The sequence below is a fragment of the Anarrhichthys ocellatus genome, unplaced genomic scaffold (assembly GCF_004355925.1).
Source record: "Anarrhichthys ocellatus isolate YVR2014 unplaced genomic scaffold, GSC_Weel_1.0 scaffold7, whole genome shotgun sequence".
NCBI classification, from domain to species: Eukaryota; Metazoa; Chordata; class Actinopteri; order Perciformes; family Anarhichadidae; genus Anarrhichthys; species Anarrhichthys ocellatus.
In genome coordinates, this window is record NW_022280037.1 from 4,281,421 (window position 1) to 4,290,395 (window position 8,975).

Below are 8,975 nucleotides of genomic sequence, written 5' to 3' on the forward strand. Positions count from 1 at the left end.
TGAGAATTATATAATATTATCTACTGATTTTTAGTGCAGGGATGCAAGTCAGCGGGCTGTGTCTTTTTGCTGTGTAGGCTACCCTAAAGCCCATTTCAAGAGCTCTAAAGGGAGACTGAGCTGAGCGTGTTTGCCTGCTTTGGCACTTGACTACATCGACTGAAGAGTCTTTCTTTAACACAAAGGCAGAGGGGTGTTTGGAAAGCACGACGGGGCAGTTAAACGTTTGAAGACGCCAAGCAAAAAGGTCAAAATGTTTATATTATTTTTGAAAAGGGAGGCGCTGAGCTCTCCTTTCCGCCCGATTGGTCCAACTTGACAGTGATTGACGCGCATCCATGGCAACCGGGCAGCCAATCTGCCAAGTCCAATAGGAAATCATCGGAGGGGGCTTGACTGTCTTTTTCTCCCCCCCTTAAAAAATACATCTCTGCACCGGTTTTAATTCTTTCGTACTTTCAACCCCAGCCCACCTTTGAAAAATACATCGTGGCTCCGGCTTTAATGTTTTCGCACCTTCGGCCCTGTTTTGCCTGCCAAGTTTGCCGAGCCTGAGGATGCGGTAGCCGGCCCCCACGCAGCATCGTTCCTCCTCCGCGGCGTTTGGTGTTTGCGTCTTTCACGGCTGGTCAGACGATTGGTTCGGTGTAACTTTGGGGTTTGCCTCGTCTTGGACTGCTTCGGTGCGCGGAGAAGCAGACGCAGGAGGACTCGACACGGAGGAGAGAGAGAGGAGAAAGGAGGGGGAGAGGGAAACACGGGAGAAGCCTCCATGTTTCAGCTGCCCATCTTGAATTTCAGCCCCCAGCAGGTCGCCGGGGTCTGCGAGACTCTGGAGGAGAGCGGGGACGTCGAGCGCCTCGGCCGCTTCCTCTGGTCGCTGCCCGTTGCGCCGGCGGCCTGCGAGGTCCTCAACAAGAACGAGTCGGTGTTGAGGGCCCGGGCAGTCGTCGCCTTCCACACCGGCAATTTCCGTGAACTCTACCACATCCTGGAGAACCACAAGTTCACCAAAGAGTCCCACACGAAGCTGCAGGCGCTGTGGCTCGAAGCGCACTACCAGGAGGCTGAGAAGCTGCGTGGACGCCCGCTGGGGCCGGTGGACAAATACAGGGTGCGGAAGAAGTTCCCCCTACCTAGAACCATATGGGATGGAGAGCAGAAAACCCATTGCTTCAAGGAGAGAACCCGGCATTTGTTAAGAGAATGGTATTTGCAGGATCCCTACCCAAATCCCAGTAAAAAGAGGGAGCTTGCACAGGCTACAGGACTTACACCCACACAAGTAGGAAACTGGTTCAAAAATCGCAGACAAAGAGACAGAGCAGCGGCTGCGAAGAACAGGTGAGCTATACATGCGTCTCTGAACGGTTTCTGATCACAATATCTGCAACACAAAACAAAGTATTTGGCCATAGAACAGAGAAAACAAATACCCTGCACCCTGACTCTATGTATGCATCCTGTGATTTGATAGTCTTTAAGTTGAATATAGCAAAACACACTGGAACCCACGCTGGTTGGAGCACATCAATTCTTATATTTCTCTAGATATTAGATTCTGAATTGTTCAATAATCGTAAAGTCAGGGGGGCTTTTTCTATTGTAATTAATGCTGCTCGCAGTGTCTGACATCACGTTATATTTTAAATGGATTCAAATGCTGAAAATGTCCAGCCAGCAGTGGTGAGAATAACAAAATAACTATTTCCCATATCATTTTAGATTATTTGTAGAGCAAACCTCTGGATAAATGGTTTTAATTTATTTGTTATGAATAAGATAAACACAAAGCTGCAGAACACTATTTAAGCTAACATGAAGAGTGAGCTAAACATGCACATGTTAGTGTATTCTTATTTAATTGTTAGTGCACTATAAGCCAACGAATATATTTAGGATCGATAATGATAGTCTAATATTTTAAATGTATTTGAATATATCATATGCTAATTTCCAATAACAATTGTAGTCGATCTGTTAAAGGGCCTATTGCAGTGTGGGTCGAGGTCACACTGCTGTATTGGTCATGTTTAATGCAGCCAAAACAGCCCACCATTTTCCAGTTTATAGTGAATGTAATCAATAGCCTACATTAATTAGTGAGATCTTCGTGAAATGACACACCATCTGTAATTGTATTAGTTTAGCCTATTGTAAATAACCGATATTGCCTGCACATTATAAAATATCCCATGCAGTGCTATTTGTTTGTATAAGGAATATTTCTAACTGTTAGCCCCCAAAATATTTTACGTAATAAAATGTCATATATTGTGTGTTTTATAAACGTGAAGGTGAAAAAATAAGCTAAAGGGTTGCGGTAGCAGACCATCTGTTTAGTTCCTTTTTGTTTCAGGATTTTCTTTTTTTTTAACAATCCAAAAGAAAAAATGATGCTTACATAAATAAATTAAAAAATAACCCTCAGTTAAAGAAGATCATCGGGAGGAGTGGAAACTAATCTTATTATATCTGAAATATTTTCCTCATTCATCTTTTTTTTACAAACTGTTTTCAGAATGTATTATTTTTTATTATTATACTGTAAAGAATAAACTCTGCACAGACGTGTTAATGTAATGTTGTCTTGTCTCGTGTCCTCTGCCCAGGCTCCAGCAGCAGGTCCTATCCGGCGGCTCGGTTCGCTCCCTGGCGGACGACGATGGCACCGTGGACCGCCTGGGGAACTCGTCCAGTCCGGAGGCCAGTCTGTCCAGCAAAGCAGCCGCCTCGGCCATCTCCATCACCTCCAGCGACAGTGAATGTGACATCTGACGGGCAGATCGACGGCGTTGATGAATTAAAGGGGGATACGAGTGAAAGACAATCCAATAAAACAAGTCCTAGTGCCTGCGTTGAGTAAAAAACACACACACACACACAAACTGATATTTGACGGGTGCCAAAAACATGAGGGGATCTGTGATCTGCGGCGGACTGCCCGTCCTTTTCTTTTTAGGCCTCCATTTTTTTTTTTTGCGTTTGACCCACGTGTGGATAACTGAACTTAATATGGACGAAACCTATTTGACGGACTAATAAACCAACGCCCCGAGATGAAAAGTAAAAAGAAGAAGAAAAAAAATACAAAGAGGGGGACGAAGGCATTCGAGCGCCTAACCTGCTGTTCTCTGTGGGTATTTCATGTTGAAAAAGAACTGTGATATTTTTACTTTACTTTCAAAGTTTTATAAATAATGTTTATTTGCCTATTTAAAAACGATCTGCTCTGTCTCTTCGAATTTCATATTCATTTGCTTGGTGTTTTTAATACTTACCTTGTACACAGGTGAACCTGTTGAGCATGCGCGCTTTAGTGAAAAATGTGTTTCAGTAAAAAAAAAAAAAAGAAAGGTAAAGATAACTTAATAAAATAATTGTTGATCAAGAGAGTATCGCGTTTAGTCTTATTTTTTCATTGCTGTTTGGGGGAAAAGACAGTCATGAATACAATTGTTAAATATTAACATTTTTATATAAAATCCTCTTCGATGTTTTCATGAAGACAAAACTTTTTCTGATTATAACACCACGGTGCTATATTCCCTGACACGTTTTAGAGCGAGGCCTAATTGGCCAACATGCTTTGCGTCGTGTAATGCAGGGTGACAGCGAGAGGTCACAGAAAGGCCGACTCGCTAACCCGGATGATCTGCGAGAGAGATCGTAGAGATCAAAACACAGCAGATTGTAGAAATGTGATGTAGAAGATGTAGAAAACACGCTTCTTAACTCTCTGCAAGTGCCCACAAGACAGGCTTTGATTGAGAAAACCATGATGGTGCAAATACATCATGTCAGATGTATTATGGCTAAATCATTATAATATGCTGTGTAGCATTAATGCACACACATATATCTGTTTGGACTAAAAGGCTTATTTGTCTTTTCTTGTTTTGCCATTTTATTACATGCTTGTTTATGTGCTGATACAGCAGTTTCCCTCCCTCAGTTAGTCTAAATGTTCACACTTAAACGAATCATCACAATATTCCAACAATATTGTTTCCCTCTAGTGGGGTAAATATATACTCTATTTTTTTCTGTGGAAGGCAATAATATTCAATATTGTTTTTTTTTTTTGTTGTAGTATATCCGCAGCATCCTTCCAAACTGAAATCTTTAATTCTTCTTTTCCAGGTTGAAAACAATGTCTGTAAAATATATCTACGTGCGCAGCATTGGTGAACATGTCTACTGGACTACAAATAGACTTTAAATCAGAACAAATACACTGAGGTCTCAATGTGGTGAGAAACAAAGTGAGTAAAGCAGACTAAACCAGAAGTTAAAGTTGAGCTTCAACTGATGGGAAAAGACACCTGGTTTCGTCCAATTTGCTATTAATTAGGCTACAGTAACTTCTGAGACAGACAAAAGCCTTTCAGCTTGAACAACACGGAAGCTAAATGTGTATGGAGAGAGAGAGAGAGAGAGAGAGAGAGAGAGAGAGAGAGAGAGAGAGGAAACAAGTGAAGGGAAATAAATGGAGGGGGGTATTCTTTTTATTTTTTATTTTTGCTGCTTCTCTTTCAAACCACGGGGACAAAATGGCTGAATATTTCCGTTTCTATTGAAAATAAGGACGTCCAGGGGACTAGATGAAAAAGTCTTTCTCGCAGTCAATACGGTTGTCAAACTGGTCAGCGGTAATCAGTGCTAATGATGGGTCTGGGGTCCCTGCTCGGACAAAAGGGGCCCTGCTGCTGTTTTGTAAAGGGAAGCGACCGCGGGTCCCTCTCCAAAGAAAAGACTCCTGTGAGGGTATAGTCTGGGGCACGGAAATCACAACTTCTCTTGTGTGTGTGTGTGTGCGCGCGTATACGTACCGTTTGAGCGTATGGCTTGGCCTATTAAAAGGACTTAATTTCCAGTTGATTGTTTTCTGGCTTGTAGTGGCCTACTCATAGGCGCAGCAGTATGCTCCATTAAATTAAAAGAGGATTGAATATAGTTCGCTCCAACGTGATCTCGGCTTTGTTGAGAAAACATTTCATCTTATCTATCTGCTGGGCAACTTCACCAAGTAGTCTATTTCAGCTTCAGAGTATGTTGACAAGGGTTCTCAGTAGATAAGTGAGATTAACTTCCATATCTCTTTCAGCTTTCGTTGTGATGTGCTGAATGGCAGGCTGTAGCCTTGACTATACGTCTGTTTTGTTATTGAATCTGTCAGTGCGGTTCAGTGTGCACACACTCTGCGGTAAAGTTGTTCAGGATAAATGACTGCACATGTACATGACAGCCTGCGCTGGCCGATATGCCTGCAGAGCATCTGTATTTTATAAACTACATATTTATTTTTAATAAAACCTCAGAGTGTTTATGCTTCATTTGATCACAAAATGTGTACCAGACTAAATACGTATTATACTAAGAAGATAGTCGCAAGACCAATACTAGTAATACTTAAAAAAAATAATGATAATAGCCTAATAATGGTAATTGTAATGCATTTTTATTAAATTAAAACTGCTTTGGAGCTGCTTCTTTTAAATGATATAAGAACAATAGCCTAATTAAAAACAAATAAGAGTAAACAAAAAAGAAACAAGTAGGACTACATTGATTGCTAAAACAAACAAAGTAAATGCATAGCCCTTAAACTGCCACGTCCAATGCTACGACTGAAGTGTTTATATTCTTTTATAGCAGCACAGAGTCCCGAGAAGTCCCACAGGGCAGACTCTCTAACCAGAAGAGATGCATTTAAAAGCTGCAGGGTGGCAAACAGTATAACCTTTCATTAACACTATCCTACAGAGAGGAAGCAGAAAGAAGGTCACAGATACTGTAGAAACGGTCCAACTGTCTCCTCTCCAAACTGTGAGGATGAAGGCGAGGACACTTTTCACATCGTTGCTTCTTTCAGGCGCAGAAAGCCAACCCTATATTAAAATATATATACATATCCGCCAAACATGTGACATCGAAGTCAAGCAACGTTGCAGAGTCCACCCTCAGTGTCATCTCCCAGTTTCCAAAATGCAACCACCACGTGTTGCTGACATTGCGTGTTTTCTTTTACCGCAGCTCTGTACTTTCTCGCCCCCTGCTTTGTATCCGTCCTGACACTGTTAGAATGATATTTTGCGAATTCCATTAATTTTCAATCACGACGAGATGATCATCAGACATACAATAAAATAAATGTTGAAAGCAGCTGAAGGACCAACCTAGACTGTCTTACCCGAAGAGCCTGCTACCTCCAACACCTTTTGTCTGTCTAAAAACAAATATGGCATAGTAGCCTACAACTTCTATATAAGAACCGTTTTAAACACTAAACAAGATACACCACATCCTGCAGACGGAGTATGTTTAAACGTGCCCAGCGCCATGCAGGCTGCTCAACTGGTTGGCTGTTCAAACAACTTGTATTGGTAGCTCAACGTCCGGTCTGCACAGTATTATAATAACAGAAACAATGGTTTGTCCACTATACCAGTTAAATAAATAACATCTGGGATCAGAGTTTTAATGTCGTTGCAGACACCTCATCTGGACCTGCTGCGTCCATGTAATGCAGTCAGCCCAGGATCAAACAATCTGCAGTAAAAGTGATTTGATTTATCTGGGAGCTGGTCTCCATCCACAGCGATGTGCTTGTGTTTCTGAGGCTGTGAATATAGGCTATATATGTATATATGTATATACATATATATATATATATAACCTTTTTAAATTAAAAATATTCTACTTTTAACTGACATTTATCTGACAGGTTTTGTTATAGTTTCTTTGCAGATTGAGATTATTAATAGAAAATACACTCAGTGAGCAGTTTATTAGGTACACTTGTAGATCCTTGCAGCACTCCAAAAGCGACTGGTCTGCCTTAAAGTCTGCTTTAATGATGCCAATGATGTTCAGTCTTTGTTAAAACTCTCTAAGAGGTTGTAGCATTGCAGTCGTAGTGATGTTGTACTGGACTGCGTTGTATTGAGAGCTGTTCCTAATATTCTGCACACTTTATTAATGCAGGGAGGACAAACTGAAACACCTTTTAATATAATATAATAATATAATGCAGTGCAGTTTATTTTTAATGCTTCAGTTTTAAATGGGATTTGAGTATTTCTACACTTTGTTTTACTTAAAATATCTGAATACTTCTTCCACCTCTGGATCCTTCACCACAGCTAATAATAACCATTTCAATGATGATAGTAATAACAATAACTATAATAATAATAATGATAATACAATGATGATAAAACACTGCAGCAGTGTGGCTAACGGTGATACTGTCACGCCGTCACATTTCACCCTCTCAACATGTCTCCTGAAGTTGTTGCGGTCACTCAGCAGGGGAAACTTGTCCTTTTCAGCAGGGCTTTTGTTCTCTGCTCACATCCTTTTCAAACTAAAACACTCTCCATCCCATCCGCACTCCAACAACTTCTATTTTGTAACCCCCATTGCTTGTTGTTTACAAGGTTAAACCTGAACTCACTGTGTGGTCTTGAGAAATAAATAAAAAATCGCCATCAAAATAGCTTGTTCCGAGGACTAAAGAAATCAACTGCGGGTTTTTTTCTTATTTCTGTCAGTTCATTGTGCGAAAAGCAATGAATTTATATCAAAACATTTATTAAAAACCCGCTATTTTCCGCGACCTTGGAAATGCAGCTATTTCGAGGTTTTGTGAACCTTATTGTAACCCGGCCGATGTTTTTCTTCCCATCAGAAATGTTTTCTTCGCAAAGAATAAGAAAATATCTCATTTGTGTGTAGCTGCATCATCTTCTGAAGGCTTCACTGAATTGCTCTCTAAAGAATGAAACCGCAGACCAGAGACGCCCCCTGGTGGCCGTGATGTCTCACATGGATCTGCATGAGGGATCCTCGACGTTTACCAAGCATTCCTAATGCATTTATCCCGGAACAATCTAATATTAAGTCAGATATCAGATTCTGGACACTATACTTCACCCAAGCACCTAAACAGTTTTACCTGTTGGACTAAATCCAAACCAAACATACTGAGAACAATTAAGTGAGTTTATGTATTTCCTATTGCTCTTAGGCGTAATGTTGTAGTATTCCCCCACCTATCTAAAGACGTTTAAGCACAGACCAAGAAAAAACAAATCTACATCCTATTTAATAATGTATTTAGCCTTAACTGTTCAGTAACACTTTCATTAAATTATATCCTCCTTGATGCTGCTCTAACCGCTGTTACAAAGACGCCTATTCTGTCACAGAAATACTCTAAGATCCTTGCATTTTATTTTACTTTAACTTGCGATTCATAATTATTTCAACCTTTTTTAAATCGCCACATCTAAAGATATTTACACTAAAGATTAGCAGAAGCATATTAAAAAAAACACCCCATGTGTAGTTTGAGTGTGATTGTAAAACGTAAACTCCTTTCAAATTCCTCTTAACAATACTGAGGGAAATTAAGTGTCCTCTCAATGGTAGCTATCCTGACTAGATTTAAAGATGGGGTTTGACACAATGCACGTCCAAGGCTCCAGTTGAAATTTAAATAGAGGAAGCCATACTCCATAGAAGATAGCTTTATAGGGTCAGTAAATGCTGATTCTCTGCAGGAGACTTTCAGTACCATGGACAGAGACACAGTTGAGCTACTTCATCAATACACTGTTCCATAATATCCGTTCCATATCAGTGTGATAGCATTGATATTGTCTGGGTAACATCCCAAGTTAGTGTTTCACTTGTGCAATAAACCGTGTGTACAGTATCGTCTGCTTAATCATGTGTAGTCAGTCTCTCCCGCAGAGCGAACCCGCATTCTGTTTATTTTCACATTTATTTTCACATTTTCGCTTCTCCTCCGTTTCTCTATAGATTGACCAAGTTCTTACAGTAATTTAGACATAATAACATCCTTTCAAAGACAAAAACCTTTCATAGTATTATACACTTCATGGCCAAAAGTATGTGGACTCCCATATGTGATTGTTCGACATTAAAGCATATATAAGTGTGTGTTT

At 40.4% G+C, this 8,975-nt stretch overlaps 1 protein-coding gene across 1 annotated transcript; it reads left to right on the forward strand.

The window, feature by feature from the left end:
* The first annotated feature begins 512 nt into the window (after positions 1 to 512).
* On the forward strand, positions 513 to 3,388 carry LOC116383264 (homeobox protein SIX6). The gene is made up of 2 exons (XM_031846963.1): positions 513 to 1,344; positions 2,613 to 3,388. Exons 1-2 carry the CDS (start codon positions 773 to 775, stop codon positions 2,776 to 2,778), a joined length of 738 nt encoding a protein of 245 aa, XP_031702823.1. The 5' UTR covers positions 513 to 772; the 3' UTR covers positions 2,779 to 3,388.
* Positions 3,389 to 8,975: the final 5,587 nt, after the last annotated feature.